At 38.6% G+C, this 24,298-nt stretch overlaps 1 protein-coding gene across 1 annotated transcript in view; it reads left to right on the top strand.

Annotated features, from left to right (window-relative positions):
• Positions 1–24,298, top strand: part of LOC137603774 (protocadherin-15-like) — a 206,006-nt gene that overhangs the window by 157,390 nt on the left and 24,318 nt on the right. The window contains exons 26-28 of the mRNA XM_068327526.1: positions 10,149–10,258; positions 12,188–12,328; positions 16,480–16,607. Of these exons, the coding sequence (XP_068183627.1) occupies positions 10,149–10,258; positions 12,188–12,328; positions 16,480–16,607 (379 nt within the window). The remainder of the gene's footprint in view (positions 1–10,148; positions 10,259–12,187; positions 12,329–16,479; positions 16,608–24,298) is intronic.

Raw genomic sequence — 24,298 nt, 5'->3', positions numbered from 1 at the left:
TCCACCAGCATCCAAATGTTTAGTGGCAAAGTCTCCTCATGTGTTCTAGATGACCCTGTGGAGGATATGTGAAGTGATGTCCTGTGGGCTGACATGATGTAGCTGGCACAGAGCGCTACTACGGTGTGGCAGCATAGAAAATGCTGCTTTTTTGGCTCTGCTAATGTTTTCAAACTTGCCCCCCAGAAGATTTTTGATTGAAGCCTTTTTCTTTCTTGTGAAAGTTAGAGAAATGGCTCACTGTGAAAACAAAAGAAACACTAGGTCTGCTGTGGCAAGATAAGTGATCAGAGGAATAGCTCAGGGAGGAACATGATCCGGAGAGGGTTTGTAAATAATTTTTTTCCTGTGTGTTTTATTGAACACAATACTTTAATGTGAATACTTGCTTAGTGTCTGAGTTGTTGGATGCTGAGATGCTTGCAAGCGCAAGAGATTTTTTTTTTTTTTTTGCCAAATCCTCTTAGCAACTGAGTCAGCAGCTCATAAACAGCCTGAGCTAATATCTGCTAGTGTTGTTTTACAACTGAAAGGACATGAGGTGGATGTTGGATTGCTCCTGAATTTGAGAAACCCTGGATAGCAATGGATGGAATGTGTAATAATAGCTAATGTTGTCAAATGCTACAGTACTATGTCCTTAACATGTGTATTTTAAAATGGGTTTACAGTGAAAGAAAAAAAGTACAATTACCAAAAAGGAACCTTTGTATTCAGTTACTATTTTGCTTTGTTGAATAGCAAACAAGCATTTGTATTCATGCAAATCGTGGCTGATTTTTCCATTATTAATCCATTGCCACTGTGTGTCATTAACACATACTGTATATGTACATGTGTGAGTGTGAAGTGTAAAAAGAATTTCCCCAAGAGGGATTAATAAAGTACTGATTATTATTATTATTATTATTATTATTATTATTATTATTATTATTATTATTATTATTATTAGCTCTCAGTCCTGCATAACTTACCTGACTTAGCCTTGGCTGTTAAGATCACTTCATACCTGTAGTTTTATTTTAAAACATGAGCTTTTCACAGCGGTCTTTTTCTCTTTTGTCTCTCTATTGTCATTCCTGTCAGTCCTTTCGTGACTAAGTTCAAGCATCATTCATATATCGATTTGTTTTCAAGGTTTAAAAACTCTAAAGGACATATTCACCTGAGAAGTGATCAAATTAAGAAATATGTCATGAACACAAATGATAAATTAATACATGTAGCCTCACAGAAATGTTCTGCACCAGGTTTGGAAGTGTTTGGTAGTTTTCAAGACTTTTACATGGCAGGGCATCCACACCGACAAAAGAGAAACAAGCATGAACCTAGTGAGGTCACTACTTGTAATCTCCATGGATTTCCATTAGCCCTCGTTCACTCCTTGTTGCATTTTGTGAATAAAGAGCGAAGGAGAGGTAGATCGTTGACTCAGTAAGAAGCAGCCCCTGTGGCACACGACAACGTGTATCCGCCTCTGCCTTGTCTCGTAACCATCACTCCACCATTGGCCCTGGGGCAGAGTGCTTGCTGTCACCTGTGTGCCGCCTGCGCCTTTCAGTGGTACTCCATTCAACTTCTCTCATGTTGACACCAGGATTCTCTGCTGGGGCCTGTAGACATGTCTGCATCTTCCCCTTGCCTTTATCTCTCCGTCTCTCTGCCTCAATGGAATTTAAATATGAAAGGAATGAGAAGCAGCTTTGGCCTAATTCACCATGCTCATCGAATTGCATTATGCATAATTGACTACTGTATTTGACTTTTATGTTAGATTTGACTGTTCGATACAGAAGTTATTTGCATTCTCTGGTATCATCAATTATCAGTGTGTCAGCCAACTTATAAAGGTATTTAATTATTCCTCTACAGCACATGCGTCAAACTCAGGGCCCGGGGGCCAAATGTGGCCCACCATATCCTTTTGTGTGGCCCGCGAGAACATAACAGGTCAGAGTTTCTAATAATGAATAGGTCAAAAGTGTGCTTTGACCAAAACTACCTTTCCCACAATGCAGTAATTAAGCTCATTTCAACTCTGAGAAAAACATTTTGAATAAAGTTACTGTCCTAAATTGTGTTTGATGTTATTTTTCTTTATTCTCTTGGATAATTTGATTCTTAATTGATGGAGTTCTGTGGGTTTAATAACTTGACAAATTCAAAGGATTTATTTTACAACATATTTTTTTCTGTGCAACTGCAATGTGTGTAACTTAAGTAATAAATTCATCGTTATTTGACATTAGGGAGTAGCTACATTAACTTACATTACATTGACTTACATTTAGTTACATTTATAAACTACATCTGGCATCTGATACCGCTAACCTGTCTGTCAGCCATTCTCTCTACATTCTCTCTACTGCCTTTATACTTATTGGCACATTTCACAATTCCCAGCTGGCATTTATTGTACTCACAACGTTAGGCACATCCAGTTTGTAAGGACGTGATAACATGTTGGCTCCCTGTCTTGCTCCCTGTCAGCTTGAATCAGGCAAACCCAGCGACTTTTCAAAAACCATCCTGTGTCTGAGCAGCATTGATAGCATATTAACAAAACAGGATGTGAAAGGGGCACAGACCATGCCACTTTCCACATAAAAGTTCCAATATAAAAAAATGCCATACTGTTTTGAATAGTTAATTATTTTTACACACAGAAATCACTAACTAACTAACAACGAGTCTCCAGCCATCCTCTCTGACTGGTATGTTTCACACATGCAGCTCACTGTTATGGATAAAGGAGATTAGTTCAAAACAATTCAAAACAAATCATCAGTGACAATCTCTCTATGCAGCACCATTCCCTGAACCACTACTGCTCTCTCTGATTTGCCACTAAACCCTAAACAAACTACAGGGCCACAGTAACTAACCAATTATCATCAGTGGTAGAAATCCAGTAAGGCAACCTCATAAAATATACATATATAAGTATCACTATAATTTTAGTTTTCTTGACTGAAAACAGTGCCAAAGCAAAATGCAATTAAATGTAATTAAATAATGGTATTATTTTCTTGTGGGGTGTACCACTTATTCTAGGGATCGGTGTGCAGTTTGAGTCAATAAGTATTATTGTTGTACACATATTTACCGCACCGACACCTATACTGTACATAATTTTATATGGCAGAGTCCTATTTTCCTGGCAATGAGGATATAGAATCCCACCTCACACACATACATGTAGATTTTTAGTTGTTTGTTTTCTATTTTGTTTTATTTTGCTTTTCACATCGTGTAATAACCACTGAGTGACCAGCTTCTTTTTTTACATCAACATTCAAAAGTCACTGGTACTAACTATTAGGATGTGGTTGTGTGCAGGGTAGGTTAGGATGTTAATGTGCATTTGGGGATTTCTACGTACATTTATATTTACTAAAAAATGTAGTAGTATATAGCAGTAGTCCCCAAACTTTTTTGAGCAATGAACCGGTTTAATGTCAAATAGTATTTCAGACAATATTTTCACAGACCAGCCTTGAAGAGGATAAATACAACATAATAAAATGATACGACCAGCATAAAAACTGGTACTTTGCAGTTTTCTTTTTCTTTGCAGTCGTAGGTTCTTCTTCTATCTCTTCACTGGCTGAATTGCACTAATGGCAAATCACAGTGTAATTCCCTGTAAGTCTAAAATAGTCATCACACACAATCTGACATTGTCAGAGAATAAAGAGAAAAATTTTGTCATTTTTTAATGCTGTTGTTTCCATGTGATTGTTGAGACCTGGATGTCAGCCTGGTCTGTGGCTATTTGTAAAGTGGGTCCTGGAGTACCAATCTTACTCCCTTTATATTTACTTTTTTTTACCAGTTGAGGCTTGATCTGCTAATGCTCATGATTTTTTAAAGCGTAAAACACCAAGCAAATAATGTAATTGTAAAAAGTCTAAGGTTACACTGAGAGAGCATGGTGTAGCAATTAATGTTATTGTTACTCTGAATAAAAGAGTAAATGTTCCCATTTTTCGAGAGTTGAGGTAAAAGAGGCAAGAGTTTGAGTAAGCACATAAAAAACTTTCTCCCATTAAAGTTTATGAAGTGAAGTGTGGAAATACGTGTTATTGAGCCTTTGCTGATGATGTAGTTAATCCCTCAACCTGGCAGGTTTTGCATATCCAGTTGCTGGGTGAACAGCATGATTACTGCACTGGCAGGCAATGGGATGTCAAATAAAGGATACAGTATTTTCTGCACTATAAGGCTCACCTAAAAGCCTATAATTTTCTCATAAACCCGTAGTGCGCCTTATAATCCGATGTGCCTTGTATATGGATTAATATTAATATTAGTATTGGTTAAAAACAAGATCGCTGAAAAAAAGCCGGCAGTCTGGCCGGCAGTCATGCTGTACTATGTCACCAGGGGCGCCCTCAGACCCCGTCCACACGATAATGGATATTTTAAAAACGCAACTTTTTTGTTGCGTTTATGCCTTCCGTCCACACGACAACGCAGATATCCGGAACAAAAATGCAACTTTTTAAAAACGCTGGCCGAGGTGGATTTTTAAAAAAACGCTGGGTCTGCGTTGTCGTGTGGACGGCGTATCCGCGACTTTTTAAAAACGCTGACGTCTTGCCTGCGACAAAAACCGCTGTGACGTCAATTTATGGGCCCATGTGTTATGACAACAAAACACGGAGGATTCCTATTGGATAAAATTTGACTCAATACTGCCACCACATGGTTTGGCATGCTTATAGCCGTCTTCGAAAACGCATTGCTACGTTTAGGTGTGGACAGAGATTTTTTAAAAACACTTGTGTGGACGGGAATCGTTTTCGATGCGTTTTTAAAAAGTTCCGTTTTTAAAAAAATCCGTTATCGTGTGGACGGGGCCTCAGACAGTATTCAGTCCGTATTACGCCCCCTAACAACAGTAGTCAAGGGGCGTCGCCAAAGTGCCGACTCTCACTCCTGCTGTTTGAAGGCAGAGCAGCCTGCTGAGAAGAACACCGGTGACCGGCTACAACAACGTAGCAAAACATTAGGAATTTTCAACAATTCTATTAATACAGTTTGACTGATCTCAGTATTTCCCAATTACTGTGGCGCCGGAAATAACCAACTTTAACGGTAATTGGTCTAAAAAATGCTATTGTCGAGTGTCAGTGCTGGAATCAAGTGACGGTCATTCTATTAGTTTACGGAAACACACATAGAAACTGGCATAAAGGCGAATGAAAGACCCTCAAAGCTGAACTTCCAGCCTTTTCTGAAATATCAAGAGCAGAGTCACTGCTAGACAACGGTACCTGGTGTGCTGCTCTGGGGGGGGGGTGTGCATTTTTTAGGCTTGTGTATTCTGTGTGGCAGCAACGTGCTGTGAGGTTCATGGCGGAGAGACACCGACGTTAAAGTCAGTTCTAGGAGTAAAACAGCGTCGCATTTGCCAGTAAATTAGCAGCCTGACATTAAAAACTGGTTAAAAATTGTTTAGACAGCAAATAGCTGCACCTCACCTCCGACTGGACTACCGATCGATCGAAACAATATTTAATAAATGAAGACGAACGTCGCTGCTTCAAAGTTCAGATCAGGAAATAATCCGCCCTGTTCGAACTGAGTGGACTCGTAATGAATTCAACCAGTTTTAATGTCAGGTTTTTTAATATGTGTGTTGACTTCTTTCCAAGATGGCAAAGTGATCAAGTGATCAGGTTTCCTTGATGAGGCTCAGAATGGCTTCATTGAAATAACAATAGGGGCCATTCACAGCTGTCTAAAGGTACTCACAGTCGTGAATGCTCTAGCTAGTGGATGGATAACGCAACTACAGCCACTAGTTTTTTTAAAATCTATTATAATATTTTTATTATATGTGCCTTATAATCCGGTGCACATCATATATGAAATTAATTATAAAAATTATAAAAACAATTAATTAAAGGTGTGCCTTATAATCCATTGTGCCTTATAGTGCAGAAAATACTGTACTCTAAAATATACCATTTTATTACAATACGGAATGCTATTGTTGTAGTAAAAACTTAGTAATTTGACTGCAGGAATGCCATCAGAGCTGTAGTTCATGAACTGTATGATCAATTCAATCAGTCAGTTTCTCTGCCATAACCTCCCTTCAGCGTTGTTCCCAAGAATATGGCAGCAACTGGTCTCACAACAAAAAGGCTGTGTGTGACCACCCCAGCCTTGGACAACCACAGCTGTTTTTTTGTCCACTTCTGACATTGTCTGTGACCACCAAAACATGGAAGTAGATCAGCAAAGTTGACCATTGATCTACGACCTACAACGTGCTAGCACCAAGTATGCCTGTGGACGCCCTTATGCTCAGACATGATGTCAGTTATGGACAAACTTATTGGTAGACTCTGGTACATAAGCAGAGAGACGTGAGTTATGAGTAAGCCAACAAGTTCCGACTATCCTAGGCAGAACTTCTCAACTTTCCGCACAAGCTCAGGGTCGTTATCCACCAGAGAGGTGGCATTCCGTGTTTTTTTACCCACATTTTGTCTGACCCTTCAGAACCTCTTTGCCATAGGAGACCCTACCATGGGCAAATTACAATTCAAAATTTCTCTCAACAACACAGCTCTTGAGATCATTAGGGTACTCAAAACCCTCCACCATGTTAATGTGGCGGTTGACGGAGGGGTGGTCATTTTTTTCTATGATTTTACTGATTTTGTTTATACAATTAATAGATTGGTCAGAAAACCCAGCTTTGTATGACGTAAAACTAAATTAAAACTCGTTCGTGACCAAGCAAGACTCATTCTTTCTCACTTTCACAGAAAATTGTTAAATATATGAAGGCACAGAAATTAATCATGTTAGTATTGAAATTAGAAAAACAAACAATAGAGGGATATTGAAATCCAATAGAAATCTTCACATGTTTCACCACTGACAAAACCTGTTGACCAAAGGTTTGCATGGCAAGTAGCGGATCTTTCGACAATTGACTGGTTTCATAGGTGACACTTCAGCTGAAGCTGACCTCTGTAACGTGTCGTATACAGGGATATGAGGGTGAAAAATGTATTTCTTTTGTTGGGATCCTGTTTTATGTTATGCTTGTTTTCTGTTTCCCCTCCCTTTTTCTGTTTCCTTTCTTCAGGTGTTTTGGGTTTGTGTGGCTCAGGGCTGATGAAACAGACCTGTGTTGCATTCTCTAATTGAATCCCCCATATAAGGCTGGTCATTCCTATAATTTCTGGTTACCTGGTTGCCTCTCAGCTGCCTCATCTTCTTCCTCGTTTGCTGATCTTACATTCTGCTCAGGTGTTTCCTGGTTTTCATTGTAGTGTTTTTGTCTGAGTAAGAAAACTTGATTTTTGTTTTTGTTTTTAAGATGGTCAGTTTCTGCTTCTTGAAGTCCAGGGGTTTTTATCAGTAGTTTTTTCTTTGGCATTATTGAAACCATTCTCCTCTAGTCAATCACATCCCCATATCTGGAATGCTAATGTCCAGAATAGATATAACATTATGCTGGGAAGTCTAGTGAAATTAAGGGCCTGTATATTTCATAAAATACTGTTGGTCATCCTTGTTTCTGAAGAGTTGTGTATTTATGTAACTGATATACGCACATATCTTGGACTGGCTTTGTCTGGGCTGCACCTTGCTGTTATCACATTGTTAGTGGTGTGACACTAACAATGTGGTAACAGCTGGGTTTATGTCAGTGTGTTCAGGAACCAAACATTCAATCTACTTATGTAACATTCACGTTCATGAATTGTTTGAAATTGATATAGAGCATAATGTACCTTTATGTTCATGCATACCATAGTGAAAACCATTTGTCACTTACAGCAGAACAGTGCACCACGAAGGAAATTGAAACAAAGTCATTTGGTATTATCATAGCAGCAAATACTTCATAAGCAGCTTAGCCATTTCATCACAGCACATACAGCCATCAACAATAGTGTCTCTCAACAACGTCATCTCTCAACAGCAGTACCTCTCAGTATGTGACAATGTATTATCCTGTGACCACTAGAAAGTCTACTATTTTCTAGAAAAATTCTCACCAAGAGATGTCCTTGGCTATGGTTTGACTTCAGAGAAAGCAATTGTAGCCCCAATCAAGGAAGGATTTTTTTTTCTGTCAACATCCTTCAAGGATTCACCTTTGAACCTTTGTTTGCTCATGAAATTTTGACAGAGGCATACACACATGTTTTTATAGCTGCCCACTTTCAAAATAGTGTTGTTGTTTTTTCCCAGTGAGCATCAAATACTGTCACTTACTGTAGCAACAGTTGAATAACCTTTTGTAAAATGCCATTCTCTGTCTTTGCGTGAATCAAGCTCTTCCGACTTTCTTGTTGAAACCCTCACAGCTGTAGTCCCTTTAGAGGGAGTTGCTCAATAATGCAGCATCAAAACATAATTTGCTCGGCGGATTTTCTTTAAATAATTGTATTATGCTGTGAAAAAGATGTTAGGGCTGAGGAGTACAAAAGACTATAAATGTGAAAGCATTAAGTGATGTTTTGTCATAAACCTGAACTGCAGGTGTCTAATTGCCACGTACATGTTGTGACTCAGAAGAACATTGTATCCTTCCAAAAAAAGAAAAACATTTTATCACCTAATTGACTACATTGCAGTTAATATGCTGACTGATTATGGCATGAAAATTACTTCTCAAAGTTGTCACAAATGTCTTCCCACTGCTGTGAATAACAGATTAAAAAGAAAACTGTAAAAGAAGGCACAGCCATGACGCATGTGCAAACACACACGCCCACACACCTCATATGCAGAGATGAGAGAATTGAGAAGCTTCACAAGAGGGTGTCACAGGCGGATGATATTATTAGGTTAAATCAACCCTCAGAAACACTTCAGCAAGACAGGGTTCCCTACAATTTATATAAGCTATAAATTTTCTGACAATCACATCTGCTGCATATAATTACCCACTTGTATGTCACATATCCAAGCATAGTCATTAAGGGTTACATTTTCTCACTTATCAAGAGATAAATGCACAAATTGGTTCAGGCATTACATAACGATAATTAATGGTGCATATATGATGAATATTTATTTAGTTTTCTTTATTATTATAGTATTTTTAACCTGATTTCATTTGTCAGGTTATTATATTTTGGGTGAAAAGGTTTATCCTCAAGCCTGTTCAACAAGTATTAATAGAATTTGATGAATAAATAATTAAGTATATGGCTTCACACTCCCAGCCTCAAAAAAAGAAGAAGCATTTTTAGTATGTTTTAACCTTTCTATCCTATTTTAAGAGCAGATTTCATCTTGCTGAAAACTCCAGCACTCTGAAGAAATAGAAAAAAACTTAATCTTCCATTATGTCAAAGGTCTGCCCCGATGTCTCCTCTAATTCATTTGTGTCAGTAAACCCTACTGCGGTGGTTACTGCCATGTCACACAGAGTCGATACAACCTCAGCTTACCCTGAGCATGAAGGAGCAAACAGCTTGCTTTATCATTTTGAATGAAATCAGCCAGCCTAGAGAGAAAACTCTGCTCAGCTGCTTGAATCTTCATTCTTCATTTATGCTCATTGTAAAGAGTCAAAGCAAAAGCTGAGCAGAGAAATTCAAGCTTTCCTTTCAACGTCAGCTCCACCCTCACCAGCACGCTCAGAAACAAAACTGGTGTCACTGCTGATGATGCATGTAACCCACAGTCTGTCTTCCTATCCTCACAGCAAAGCTATTATTGGACATCGCGGAATAATTCACTTTGGTACAAGAAACAAGATTATTTATTTATTAGTAATTTTTCCGAAACTACATTTTGCTCCCTTGTAGGATTTTTTTTTTTATTCATTTACCAGGGAGGAAATGTGCTAAAATTGTAATGTGGAAGACTGGAATAAAGTTAAATTGAGCAGTGTATCAATGGAAAGAAATACCAATGAATAGATAAAAAGGCAAAATAAAATCCATATAGTAGGAGCTAGATGCTGTTCAACAATATTACTCACGTTATAAAATATTATTATGTTACTGAATCCAGATCTAACTTCAATTAAACAACAAGAAAGAAACAGTTAGAAATATAGTTTTTTCATGGCAGCATTTTGGTTCATCTATTGGAATATCTGCCTGTATGTCAGGGTGCATGAATCTTAATGCTGCTTGTCTTTGTGTTTGACTTTCCAGGTTTCCTCCAGTTAGTGAGCTGGCTCCATTTGGCACCCTAGTGGGGACGATTCTAGCTGCTGCTGTCAACCAAACTATCTTCTACTCTATTGTAGCAGGAAATGAACTGGGTACTACAAATTAAACACAGCTTGCTAGAGAACAATTAAATATCTTGAAAATGATATGTGTATTTTTTTTCTCTGACAATTCAATGAAATGTTTTCATCCCACACTTCTGTCAGTCACTCTGCAGTTATGATGTATCACTATGTTTGAAGCACACAGCTCTATTGTTCCTGGTTTTCTACTGCAGTGGTTTTATAAAATTTACAAAAAATAGTTGTATTGTCTTGAAAATTGTGAGCATATCACATATGAAAGGTATAATTCTGTCCTACTCAGGCAAAATCTAGAACCTTAGAGATGTAGATTCACAATGATAGGCAACTGGTCCTCCAGTGATCAGTGTTACATGAAATTAGCTAAAAAGTCTCTATGGATCACTACAATTTACTTGATTTATCAAATTTTAATGAAGAGGAAATATCCTATGAAGAAACTACAGCATTTTCCGCACTATAAGTCGCACTGAACTATAAGGCGCACCCTCAATAAATTGTTTGTTTTTATAATTTATTTCATGTATAAGGCGCACTGGATTATAAGGCGCACACAATAAAAAATAAATAAAATTTATTTGATAAACTGCAGCGGCTGTAGTTCTGCAATCCGTCCACTAGATAAAGCCGCGCTGCTCAGGCAGTCATGATTGCAGTCATGACTTCCTGACTACCTTTGAATGGCCCCTATTGTTATGTCAATAAGCCATTCTGAGCCTCATCAAGGAAACCTGATCACTTGATCACTTTGCCATCTTAGAAAGAAGTCAACACGCATATTAAAAAACCTGACATTAAAAACTGGTTAAATTCATTACGAGTGCAGTCAGTGCGAACAGAGCAGATTATTTCCTGATCTGAAGTTCGAAGCATATTTATTTAAGCTCCGACGTTCGTCTTCGTTTATTAATTAAGTATTGTTTCGTTAGATCGGTAGTCCAGTCGGGGGTGAGGTGCAGCTATTTGCTGCTGTGTGTCCTAAACAATTTTTTAACTAGTTTTTAATGTCATGCTGCTAATTTACTGTCAAATATAACGCTGTTTTACTTCTAGAACTGACTTTAACGTCGTTGTCTAACCGCAGTGAATCTCACAGCACATCGCTGCAGACAGAATATACAAGCCTGAATGTGCCCCTCTGCCCCCCCGTAACGTGTTGTTTCAGGTATCAACAACATTTGCAAATCAATTGCAGCACACCCGTTGGCACGTTTGTCTAACAATGGAAGTTCAGCTTTGAGGGTCACCTTTCACCTTTATGCCAGTTTCTCCGTGTTTCCACAGACTAATAGAATGGACCGTCACTAGATTCCAGATGACAGCACAATGGCATTTTTAAGACCAATTAAGTTTAAAGTGGGTTATTTCCGATGCCAAATAGTTAGGAAAAACTGAGATCAGTCCGTCAGTCAAACTTTATTAATAGAATTGTTGAAAATTCCCAATGTTTTGCTATGTAATCACCGGTGCTCCTACAGTCTGCTCTACCGTCTGAGAGCAGCTCAGTCAGAGCCGGGACTTCGGTGACGCCCCTTGACTACCGTTGTTAGGGGGTGTAGGCCCGAGTGCCTTGTAAAGGGGGATTGTCTGGTGGCGGAGTGCGGCATGACTGGCGGCCAGACTGCCGCCAGTCAGCAATCATGTTTTTAACCAATATTAATATGAATATTAATCCATATATAAGACGCACTGGATTATAAAGCGCACTACGGGTTTATGAGAAAATTTTTGGCTTTTAGCTGCGCCTTATAGTGCGGAAAATACGGTAATTAAATTGTATGAGCGAGTGAGTTTGCATGTTAATATATATATAGACATTTAAATCGCCAAGATAGAAAACAGGTCTAAATCATGTACAATTGGGCAGAAAATTTTGAAATTTTAAAAAGAGGCCTTTTACTATCACTTTTTATATCAATTTTTGTTTTTCTCATTTAGGTCATTTTCAGGTAAACAACAAGACAGGTGTCATCTCCACAGCCAAACCTCTGGATTATGAAAATGTGACCAACTACATCCTCCGGGTTCAGGCAGATTCCATCATGGTTGTCATGTCCAACCTGCGTGCGCCTTCTAAAAGTAAGAAAGATGGTGGTGGTATTCCACTGTGCCTTAGGTGGAATATCATTAGGCTTGCTTCTCGACAGGTCAATAACAAAGGTTTGTACAAGGATGGATGAATCTTAACTACGAGTTGGGTACTTCACCCTTCATCCATTTGAGGTAACAATGAAAAATCAATTACTTACCCACTCTGCCTGTTGTTTCTTTATCAACTGTCTTCGCGATGCTAAAAACAGCTGTTACTAGTGCATTATACTCAGACCTCATCGAGCACACCTTTCTAACGAATGTAAACGTGTGGACTTAGTTGTGAACCTATTCTTGTGCTAAGCAGAAAGTTTTTCATGCATCTGCAGTTCTGGCTGAGTGAAGAGAAATAATTTTTTCATACTCATATCGCAGTTATCAAGTTAGAGTATATTGCAGATCAGGCCACAACAACGTTAATTAGCCTTGTCCGGGTTGGAGCATGCTTGGAGTGCACTGTGTGTATAGTGTGTACATACTTTGCGAAACAAATAGGTTAATGGAGAGCAAGTTTCATTGAGCATAATTTGGCATTGTATTGCTTTCTCATATTTAATGAGATTACATGCATGTCTTTCATATATTTTCATATATTTTTATCTGTTCGTGTCACAGACGACTCCCCACCTTATCATGGTGGGGGAGTTTGAGTGCCCGAATGCTCCCAGGACTTATTATGTTGTCAAGGGCTTTTATTTTGCTAGGGTCTCCCTTGGCAAACAGATCCTGGGTGACTGGTCAGACTAAGAGCAGTAACAAAACCCCTATGGCAAAGTAAAACATCAAAGACCATGACGTCGCACGGTATGGAACAACTGGGGCCCCACCCTGGAGCGAGGCCCGGGGTTGGGGCTTGTATGCCGCTACCATGTCTTACACAGAGGAAGCAGAGGCTGAGGTCTCAGAGGTGGTTGCCAAATTCCTTGGTGGCAAGCCACCAGGGGTGGATGAGATTCGCCCAGAGTACCTCAAGTCTCTGGATGAGAAGGGACTGTCTTGGTTGACACGTCTCTGTATCATCGCCTGGCAGTCAGGGACAGTACCTCTGGATTGGCAGACCGGGGCGGTGGTCCCTCTTTTCAAGAAGGGGGACCGGAGGGTGTGTTCCAAATATAGGGGGATCACACTCCTCAGCCTCCCAGGGAAAGCTATTCCAGGGTACTGGAGAGGAGGTTTAGACCTATAGTCGAACTGCGGATTCAGGAGGAACAATGCAATTTTCGTCCCGTTTGAGGAACACTGGACAAGCTCTAGACTCTTCATAGAATGCTCGAGGGTTCATGGGAGTTTGCCCAACCAGTCCTCATGTGTTTTTTGGGTCTGGAGAAGGCATTCGATCTTGTCCCTCTTGGTATCTTGTGGAGAGTGCTTCAGGAGTATGGGGTTTGCAGTAATTGTGCTCTACATATTTATGCGGAACATTGCACATTGTAGGTGTAATTATGACAAATCAGTCAATTTGCAATCAGTCAAGCATTCATGTGTAGCACCTTTCAAAATTTTGCATGATGTTCAAAATGCTTAAAAAGACAGGGAGTGAAACAGAAGAAAAAGGATTACGAGACACATAGATAGATAGATAGATAGATAGATAGATAGATAGATAGATAGATAGATAGATAGATAGATAGATAGATAGATAGATAGATAGATAGATAGATAGATAGATAGATAGATAGATAGATAGATAGATAGATAGATAGATAGATAGATAGATAGATAGATAGATAGATAGATAGATAGATAGATAGATAGATAGATAGATAGATAGATAGATAGATACTTTATTAATCCCGGAGGAAATTGTATATATCCACTGCTCAGGCATTACATAACGAATAATACTGAATAAACACCAGGAGAAAAAGAAACACTGACATCACAGGACATACCGCAAGACATACACTACACTAACAGACACATGCAGCACTAACAGGACTTATATACTAAACTATAACTAAAATATTAACACTATAAAATACAAACATAAACAGTATAAAATTTAAAAAATATAACAGTATTAAATTAAAATATAACAGTATAAAATTAAAATATAAACAGTATAAAATTAAAATATAAACAATATAACATTAAATTAAAATATAAAACAGTATAAAATTTAAAAAAATATAAACAGTATAAAATTGAATTAAATTAAAAATGCATATAATTGCATATAATTTATAGATTAACAGTAATAGTAAAAAGATTGGTAAGATAAAAAAAATATCATAAGAGATGTTAGAAGCAAAACAGATATGATATGATCAAGAGTCCAAACACTTGTGCTCCTGTTGGAGAAGAAAACAACAAATGACTGAAACCTCCTCTCTCAAATTATCTCTTGTTTCTCACTAAAACCTGGACGTGACTGTCCTCAAAAGAGTGGCCTGTGTCTTTCCGGTACAGGTGGACTGCTGAATTGAGTCCTGAGGAGTTGGTTTTCCTGTGATGAACCATGTTTTTGGAGCGTTTGTTTGGTCTCCCCAGAGTGTATTCCTCACTGCATTGGACAGCATACACTACATTGCTCTGTTTGTAGCGTGGTGGTTTGTCACAAGAAAGCAGAGTATAAAAAGCCATTTTTGTCAAACTGGAAAAATCGTTTTCAAACACCGGAGGATTAAGACACCATCTATCAACCACCTACAACGCAATGTTGACCTTCATCCCCAGAAACCACAGCAACCATCCACACCTGGGTATCTGGACTCTACCAGTCAGTTAAAACCGAGAGGTGAAACATCTTCTACCAACCTAAAGCAAGTCCAGTTGATTGTTTTTTGCTCTTCTGGATTTACTTTGACCTGGATGAGTGAGAGTCTACACAGACATGACAAAAATAATGAAATCATGAGATATATGTTGAGCGTTTTCTTTAATAATAAAAATATAACCCATGTAATTAAATAACAATTCATTCCAAATTGTCCGTAGGAGTGAGTGTGAGCATGCTTGTCTGTGTCTCTGTGTGGCTCTGCCATACACTGGCGTTGCACCCGCAGTTTCCCCCGCCTCACGCCCTCAGTCAGCTGTGATAGGATCCAGCTCCCTGCGACACACTACAGCGGAAGCGGTAGACGATGAATGAATGAATGAATAAAATTTGAAATGAAAAAACTGTATTTTTGCCTTTTTCCTCTTAGAGCTAGAAAGTAAAATCTTCGGAAACCTCAAAAAAGAAATACCATATTTTCTGTCTCACAATATTTTCTCTAACTCCAGGGATATTCCTGCTTCTTGATTATTGGATGCTCTTGAAATTACAGTTCCCAATAATGTGGAAATTGCTTGGCAATGAAACTTTCAGTCTTTTATTGATGGTATTGTTCTGCACTTAGTTGTGAGGAAAACAAAGTTCTCTATAAAAAATAATGCCTCAGTTATAAAAAGTGGCTTATCATCATTTCATTATTTCACAGAGCCCTATTTCACTCAAAGTGAGGTTTATCACCAATTGCTTGATAAACAAAACGTAACCACTCTCAGTATTTGTACTTATCTAAGGGGAGCAGTGAGCATAAAGTCATGTTTGCACCACAGAATCCATGTTTTATCAAAATATTTGCTCCAGTCCAACGAAAATAAATCTCATTATTTCATTATTGACTCATTATTTAGTGCTACACAAAAATAGGTTTTTCACAGTGGGGCTGAGTTGTGGCTATGGTAACATGAGATTACAAATGGGTTTTGCAACAAATGTTCTCAAATTATTCACGTTTTAAAGCTAAGTAAATTGAATTCCACAGTTTTAACATAAACAAACTGTTTTCAAAATCTGAAACAAGCTGTCGACAAGATGATTTTTTTTTTTTTTTTTTAAATGTGGTGATCTTATCACTTTCAAAACATTCTGGTATGTGACTTGAAGGTCTCTTTTTAAGTTCTGGACCAGCTAATAACCATGAAAATAATTATGTAGGCATGACAATTTTGAGGATAAAAAATTTATCATTGCCAATTCAGATAAGTCCACAACGTTGGCTATGTTTGTCCTAATTTCTAGCTTGCATCAAACTCATGCAAGAATTGGTACGTATCAGTCCAAAGAATGAATTTATACTGACGTGGTGTCCTAGGTCTTCTACTCTAATAAGCACATATTAGATCTGCACTGTGTCATTTGCTCTTTGCAGCTAACACAGCCAAGGTGTTCATTGATGTGGAAGATGAGAATGACCACCCTCCCATATTCTCCAGGAAGCTCTACATTGGAGGCGTGACAGAGGACACCAAGATCTTCAGCTCTGTGCTAAAAATAGTGGTAAGTATACATGATCTTTAATGTACTTCACTTCACAACTCTCGTCTGTTACTTGCGGCATTTTGTGGTCAATATTTCTCTCCCCACAGTGCTGGGACCTAACCTTTAATTGTTTCTATTTTTTTTATTCATGGACGGGTTTTCTGAGCTTGAATTTATTTTTTTTAAAACCATGCAATGCTGTACATCTGTATATAAATTTAAAATATGTTGTAAAACCTAACTTGTTATTTGGTCAAGTTTTTTTCATTGTTTTTGTGTTTTGTTCATCTTCTGTTTTGTCAGTGTTTGTGTATTCGTTCTTTCGTTTTTTCATTCGTTCTTCGTTCATCCATTAGTATGTCCACCAAAAGCACTGCAACATCCCGCGACACCCCTGAAATCAAAATTTTACCCTGATCTACTTGCATAGGTCAAGGATCAAAGCTAGTGCTCTGACCTACTTTCATAGATCGAAGCACTAGCCTTGACCTATGGTCTTATTGACACTAGCCTTCTCCCTCATCTTTCTATCTTTTCCAGTTCCTGAGTGTACAAAGGTTGAAATTTGATATTGTCCTACTTTTTTCAAGGTCAAGGTAATCCTCCCATTTTCATCCCCTTTGATGCCTGAGTAATGTGCTTTTTGTTTCATCTTTCTATCTGCAACGGTTATGAAGATATTTGGTGGACGGACGGACACACGAACACTGACAATTACAATACATTACCGCTTTGAAGCGAGATGTAATAAACACTCCATCCATCTGCTCATCAGCTGATCACTCTGCTAAACTCTGTGTGCGCACCAGTCAAAAACTTTGCCCACCCCTGGTTTAGTATATGCCTGATTTTTTTTACATCCTGCTTCAAAGCAGTGATGTATTGTGATTGTTAGTGTTTGTGTGTTCATCCGTTTGTTCGTCCGTTCGTTCGTATGTCCACCAAATATCTTCGCAACCCGTTGCAAATAGAAATATGAAACAAAAAGCACATTACTCGGGTGGCAAAGGGGATAAAATGAAATGATGACCTTGACCTTGAGAAAGCTAGGTCAAGGTCAAATTTCACCTTTTTTAAACTTAGAAACTGGATAAGATAGAAAGATGAGGGGGAAGGCCAGTGTGGGTAAGACCATAGATCAAAGCGCTACCTATGCACTAGCTTTGATCTACGGTCAAAGCTAAAGCACTAGCTTTGATCTTTGACCTACCTATGCAAGTGGGTCAGGGTAAAATTTGGAATTCAGGTGTGTCGTGGGATGCTGCAGTCTGTGACTGCCTTGTTTTGAATTTTAATTTACTTTATTGATCCCATGTAGGGAAATTATTAAACCACTCCAGCACATAATGTTAGTCAAATCCATGCATATATATATTTAGTGTGTACACGCCCTGTAACATTCACATAAGGGGCCTGTAAGCATTTAGTTGGAGGGGAGGTAGAGTGGCAGGCGGCTCCTTCATGGTGCGCATGTATGAGCAGCTTATAGAAGGGACAGGGCCTTGCTCACAGGCGCCCCGGCAGTGCTCGGGAGGTGAGCTGACACAGTTGTGCTCACAATAATCGCAGTCTCACATCACTAGCAAGATAAATCATTTTTGGTTGGTCTTTAACTTTTACACTGCAAGTAACTTTCTGCAAGGTATAGAAAACCAACAGATCCAACAGGAATGACGTGCATGCTGCTGATTCTGTGAAACTGAGTTATTAACCAAAAGGGGAGTCTTCAAGTAGCAGTGCTGTGTTTCAATTAGTGAGGTCATTGATTATGTGAAAAAAATAAGTGTTAGAAGGTGACCCTTCTTTAAGGATCAAGGATACTGACATATGCTGGCTGCGCATTTGTCTTTGAAAAATGGGTCGTTTAAGGCATTGTTTAGAAGAAGAGCATTCTTTGATTAAGAAGTTAATTAACGAGTGGAAAACCTATAAGTGCAGAAAATGATAGGCTGTTCAACTAAAATGATCTCAAATGCTGTAAAACGTTCAGCTAAAATTAGAAAGACGAGGAAGAAAAAGAAAAACGACTATCCACCCATGCTGAATATGACTCTTGTAGGGAGGTATCTGTCGAGAGACTTTGCAAGCTCATCTAAGCGCAGGGCAATTGTTTGCATCAATGTCTGCAATTCCAGATACATGTTCAATCTTACTTACACAGTTTTCACACAGGGGAAAGCTTGCAAAGTTATAGTTCTCTGTTCATCAATTCCATAACATTGGCTTTTTTGAAAAGCCTTCAGGTTTTCTTCTGCTTCAATGATGTCGACTCCACTGCCCTGCATCTGCTGATTGAGGTGATTGAGAGCTGCAACGATATCAGCCATGCAGGCTAACATGAGAATGAACTCAGATACTTTGAAGCAATCTGCATGAAAATGTTGGTGTCCCGACAAACTAATTCCACACGCAAGGCAAACACATGATTCAGTACTTGTCCTTAGGATAAGCACTGAATGTTAGAATGGTACATAAGTACCTCGGATTCAGAGCTTGTTTCTTGACACAACTCTTCTTTGCGCAGTTCATGCCTTCCACTACAATTTTTATTACTTCTGCCAGTTTTGGAGACAAGGATTTTGCCGCCAAAAAATGCCTGTGCAGAATACAATGTGTAACAATGATGTGTGGTGCATCGAATTTCTGAAGAAGTCGTCCACAAGTTTCTTCCCGTCAGCTGCCTTAATTGTTGTGAGAGGCTTATAAAATATCGTATTAAAATACATACTTATAGTTTCAATATCTACCGTTAAGTGTCACTTGTGAATTGTTTTGAATTCAGATTATTTTACACACAATAAACTTTTACAATTTAGGTTTTGCTCTTATAATTTAATCCTTGAGGAGAAGAAGAAGACGCTTTTGTAAGTCCATCCTACAACAACAGCCAGAGTCAGCAGATCATATTGGTGATTCACTGTACGGTACTGAAGCATGTAGCAGTTAACTTACCTTTAGAACAAGGAAGAGGAGGAGGGGGGGATTGTTGTTGTTGAGAGGCAGAGTTGTCATCAGAGAGATTGTCACCAGTACCACTATCTTCACTAGCATTTGCTTTTTCACCCATGATAAACAGTAAAGTATCCAAGGTAGCAGGAAGCTGGACCCACTGAGGGGCTCCCAGAGACAACAACGAGCAAGAGCAAGAGGGGGAGATGAGTGTTGAGAGTGCAATAGGTGGATGTGGCGTTGTCCGTTTGTTAGTATATCCAAATGTTCGTAGGTCGAATGTTCGTAAGGTGAGGACTATCTGTTCTCTTGGCACTGGGATAGTGTAACTTTCAATAGTGTAACTTGAGTTTGTTTCAAGTTACCTGAAATAATTAGATGGCCATATAATTCTTAGTAAAATATAATAGGTTAGCTGTGTGTCTAATTGCATGAAGTATTAGTGAAGAGTAGAGAATGCTGCCATGTTAACTTTGAAATCTTACTGTATTTGTGATCATCACACATGGACCAACAGCATATTGATTATTGGTGAACACACTATCAAATAATTTGCAGGAGAAAGGAAACTTTATTAAGAGGAACTGTAACTGTTCCATTAAAAATATCTGGCCACATTGGAGCTATTTACAGTATAATACACAATGGATACAGTTCAGTGGTATCTAGAGAGTGCTTAAGAAAATATGTGGGTGTAATATCTAGCAGGCAAATTAGTAGAAAAGAAGAGAGTTATAAAACATTATAAACTATTCTGCAGATCAGGCATCATTCATCTTGTATTCTGGTCCTCGTTAATTAAAAAGGCAAGAGATGTGTTTCTCTGTGAAAAGACAGAATATTTTGGGGAGTTTGGATTTTATTCATTTCACTCAATTATTCCCAAGTACACCAAGTACAGAACACAAAGGATAGCAATCTCCTGCAAGATTGAATTGTTCCAGATACTGTACATTGCACATTATTTCATGACCCTATCAATCATCAATTGGTGGTCACCTCTTTATTTATCGGTGGGACAGTTGTACAGTAAATGCCAACAATGGGCAGAAGTCCTGTACCAAAGAGTACTAGTTCAACACCTTCATCCCTTTCAGGCATTACAAGTTTGAAACATCCAAAGTGATATAAGTAATATTGTTCCTCAAAGTCTCTGGTGTCTTCAGAGACAGCAGGCTTTCCTTCTCATCCTCTTATCCTTTGACTGTCCCAAAACAGGAGAGACAGGCAGAGAGGGAAAGACATACTTGAGCTCATACATCCATTTCGTCAGATAAAGAACAGTCTTCAATAAACCCTCTGGGAAGTACATCCTCCTGCAACGGACAGAGTGGCAACTGATAAATTCAATTTTGGGCAAAAGTCAACCAAGTCAGGGATTTGTCATAAGAGTCTAGCTAAACATAGCCGGCCTTTCTCCATCTGGATCTCAGGTTGACAGAAGAAAGGCCCTGAGAGGTATATAGCTCTTTAGAGAGCTATACCCCCGTGATCATCACAGCTTCCCAAGAAAATACCAGTCTGCCATGCCTATAGGACACATTGTTAACAAAGGTTCATCATGGAACTGGGGCATGAGAAGAAACTGTTTGTTTGTTTGGTTGGTTGGTTGGTTGGTTTGTTGGTTGGTTGTGTATTTGTTTGTTTGTTTTCCTCCACACAAGAATTTGTACCCATTCATGAGCAAACAGGCTGTGTACAGCATATCAAGGTCAGGTGAACCTTTAAAGTAGCCTTTGAGCTTTCCAAACCTTGAAGCCTGAGATTCAAGAAGCATTGTCTGTAAGTCCCTTTCTTCTCCCCTACATTGATGGGGTATTGTATCATTACCACTGAATTCAATCCATCAGGCCCTTTGATGTAGACAACTTTGCCAAAGTGTTGAGACAATTGTGACCTGCCTACTGTTGAAATGCTGAGATAGTAATCATTTCACTTGAGACAAACGCTACACCTTAGACACCTTAGATGCTATAGCTCTCTAGGTCACTACCGAGAAACACCACATCTCTCTGATCTTAAACAAATACAAATATGTCATCAACATAAACAAACACCAATGGCCTCTGAGACAGCCCTGCAAGCATAAATTCTGATGCCATGCATCTTAACCTATTAAGTTCAGTTGCTAGTGATTATAGATATTTCGAAATAGAGCACCACTTAAACACACAACTTCAGTTTTCACCATATCCTTCAGGAACATAGACATGGCCAATTTTTATGGTATGAGAGACAGACTTCTCCAGTTTGAGAGGAAAATGCGGAGCATCCATGTCCCCAGCACCAATAATGACAGTGACTGCAAATTAAGTTGTAAGGGTTACTTAAAAGGGAGCAAACTTTACTTAAAAGTGATTATAGTTATGTAGAAGTAAAGTAGGTCTGCTGGCGGGTCCGGGTTCGAGTCCTGCTCTGTGGAGTTCGCATGCTCTCCCCGTGTCTGCGTGGTTTCTCTCCAGGTTCTCCGACTTCCTTCCACCTCCAAAAGCTACGCTTCAGGTTGTTTGGCCGGTCCCAAATTGCCCGTAGTAGTGAGTATGTTTGTGCGTGTGCCTGGCGTCGTGCCCGGAGTGTCCCCCGCCTCACGCCCTATACCAGCTGGGATAGGCTCCAGCTCCCCGTGACCCGCTACGGTGGACACAGCGGCAGTACATGAAAATGAATGAATGATATTAAATGAATTAAATCAACTTTATTCATCTCCCATAGGGGAAATAGGGGAAATTATTTGTTCTCCATCACACTATATTCCAACCAGTCACTGTGGATTTTTTTAAAGAAAAAATAAGGTTTATTTATTGGTGAAGCAATTACTTACATAGTTTATAATTGCAATAATGTACAGAATATATTAGTAGATTTTGAAGTGCTGTACAAAACATTAAATAAAATCATTTAAACTAAATATTGGTGTTTTTAAACAAAAGTACACTTTCAAAAGTAAATTACATTTTGTTTGTCATTTTTTGTATCTAAAATTGCTGTTGAATTTGTTATCTTTTCCCCTGTGGAAAAAGAAACTGGATAAAGAGTGCTAAAAAACTTAGAAAATGGTGCCTGAGCTTGACACATATATATTATTGCAATTGTTACATATTCTGCATGGTATGAAATTAAAGGTTATGATTAAAAACCTGAAAATTCCAAGGTTCAATCTTAACAGATTTCATGGAATGTCTCTATTATGATTTCACGTATAACTTTAAATGAAGTTATGCTCCTGTCCTAAAATTTTTGGTGTAATTCCATTCTGCTCTCCATCACTAGACATTATACCTGATCACACTGCTTTAGGACATACTTCATTTTCTCAAATATTTCCATCATAAGCCCTTTCTTCTATATACGTGTAAAAGAAAAACAAAGATATATAAAGGCTGTCACTATGTCAGGAGTGAAAATGATTTTATCAAGTACAGTATGAGAGAAAAGTGGCTTCTCCAGAAGAGAAATTCTTCCCACGGGACAGAATATACTAGCCTTTCCATCATAAACCTCAGCCTGTCTCATTTTCTTTGTCATGGTGCATTTAATGGAAAGCTATCTCCAAGCTTTTCTATGTGATCATGTCTGAAATAAGTGCCATCCTCTTTCGTTCCCTACCCACATTAATAATTGAAATAGCCAGGCCTCACCGTGTACTTACATAAGTGAGACAGAGAGATGGTGTAAAGGTGGAAGAAACATTAAGAGGAAGATTACCCACCAGAGCACAGTCATTGTTGTATTTCTCGTGAAGTCTTAACCTTTTTAAATCTGTTCTCTATTAGCTTTAATGCATTTTCTCAGAGAATTATTCATTTTTTAATTTATAACACCTTTTTTCTAAGTTGACAGGCTTTTAATGATTTTTTTTGTGATACTGGAAAGTGCTGATACTTTTAATGATGTCCAAAAATTTTAGTAATTTCCAGTAATTTCCTTTAGTGTGTACAAATCTCTGCTACATAATCAGGACTCTGCTGCAGAAACGCTGGGAGTCAGTTTTCTACTCCCATCCAACATCCTTCTTATGATGACTAGCTCCATCTATCCTTTCACCCGTTCAGGTTCACCTGATTCTTTTAACTTTCTCCGCTGCTTCCTTTTCTTCCATTGTTAAATATTTGACAGCTGACTTGCCATCAGTTGCTGTCTCTCTACCTGAGCCAGTGCGCTGTTCTCTAGCTTGATTGTCTGCTTGCCTGCTTTTTTTTCCCTCCTGCCTTGGGCTTTGCTGGCAGGAGAGCAATGTCAGCTCTGCTTTTCGGACAGTCCGAGAGGAAAAGCAGCTCACTTGTGTCCTGCTTCTCTCCACGTAAAACATTTTATGCTGCCTGTAAACTCACTTTAAAGTAGACGTCAAGTGTATTCTATGGACTTAAAAGTACAATAAAAAAAAATGAAATCACCTGCCTTCTGGACTGTGTTTCAGGATATCACTCACAGGCCAAATCCCCTTCCCTAAAATTGCTCATCATCTTTATTGGGAATAAATTGTATATGATGACCTTGATAGATGGCGTAAAGAACATGGAATGATAAAAGATAATAAATAGATATCATTTAACATCACTTGCTGTAAACTCAAAGCAACAAAATGTTTCTCTGTCAGAAAAAAAAGAGAACATTACTGCTGGAACAGATGGATCAGTCTAAACTCACACTCCATGCTTCATAGACAGGGACTGCATCTCAGAGGATGCTGTCAAGAAACATAGTGCACTGACCACTAAGCAGTGAACAAGAAGTGCAACAAACTACACAGAAATAGATAA

Source organism: Antennarius striatus, chromosome 11 (genome assembly GCF_040054535.1).
Source record: "Antennarius striatus isolate MH-2024 chromosome 11, ASM4005453v1, whole genome shotgun sequence".
Lineage (NCBI taxonomy): Eukaryota > Metazoa > Chordata > Actinopteri > Lophiiformes > Antennariidae > Antennarius > Antennarius striatus.
Note: the sequence above shows the minus strand (reverse complement) of the source record. Positions and strands in the feature narration are given on the sequence as shown.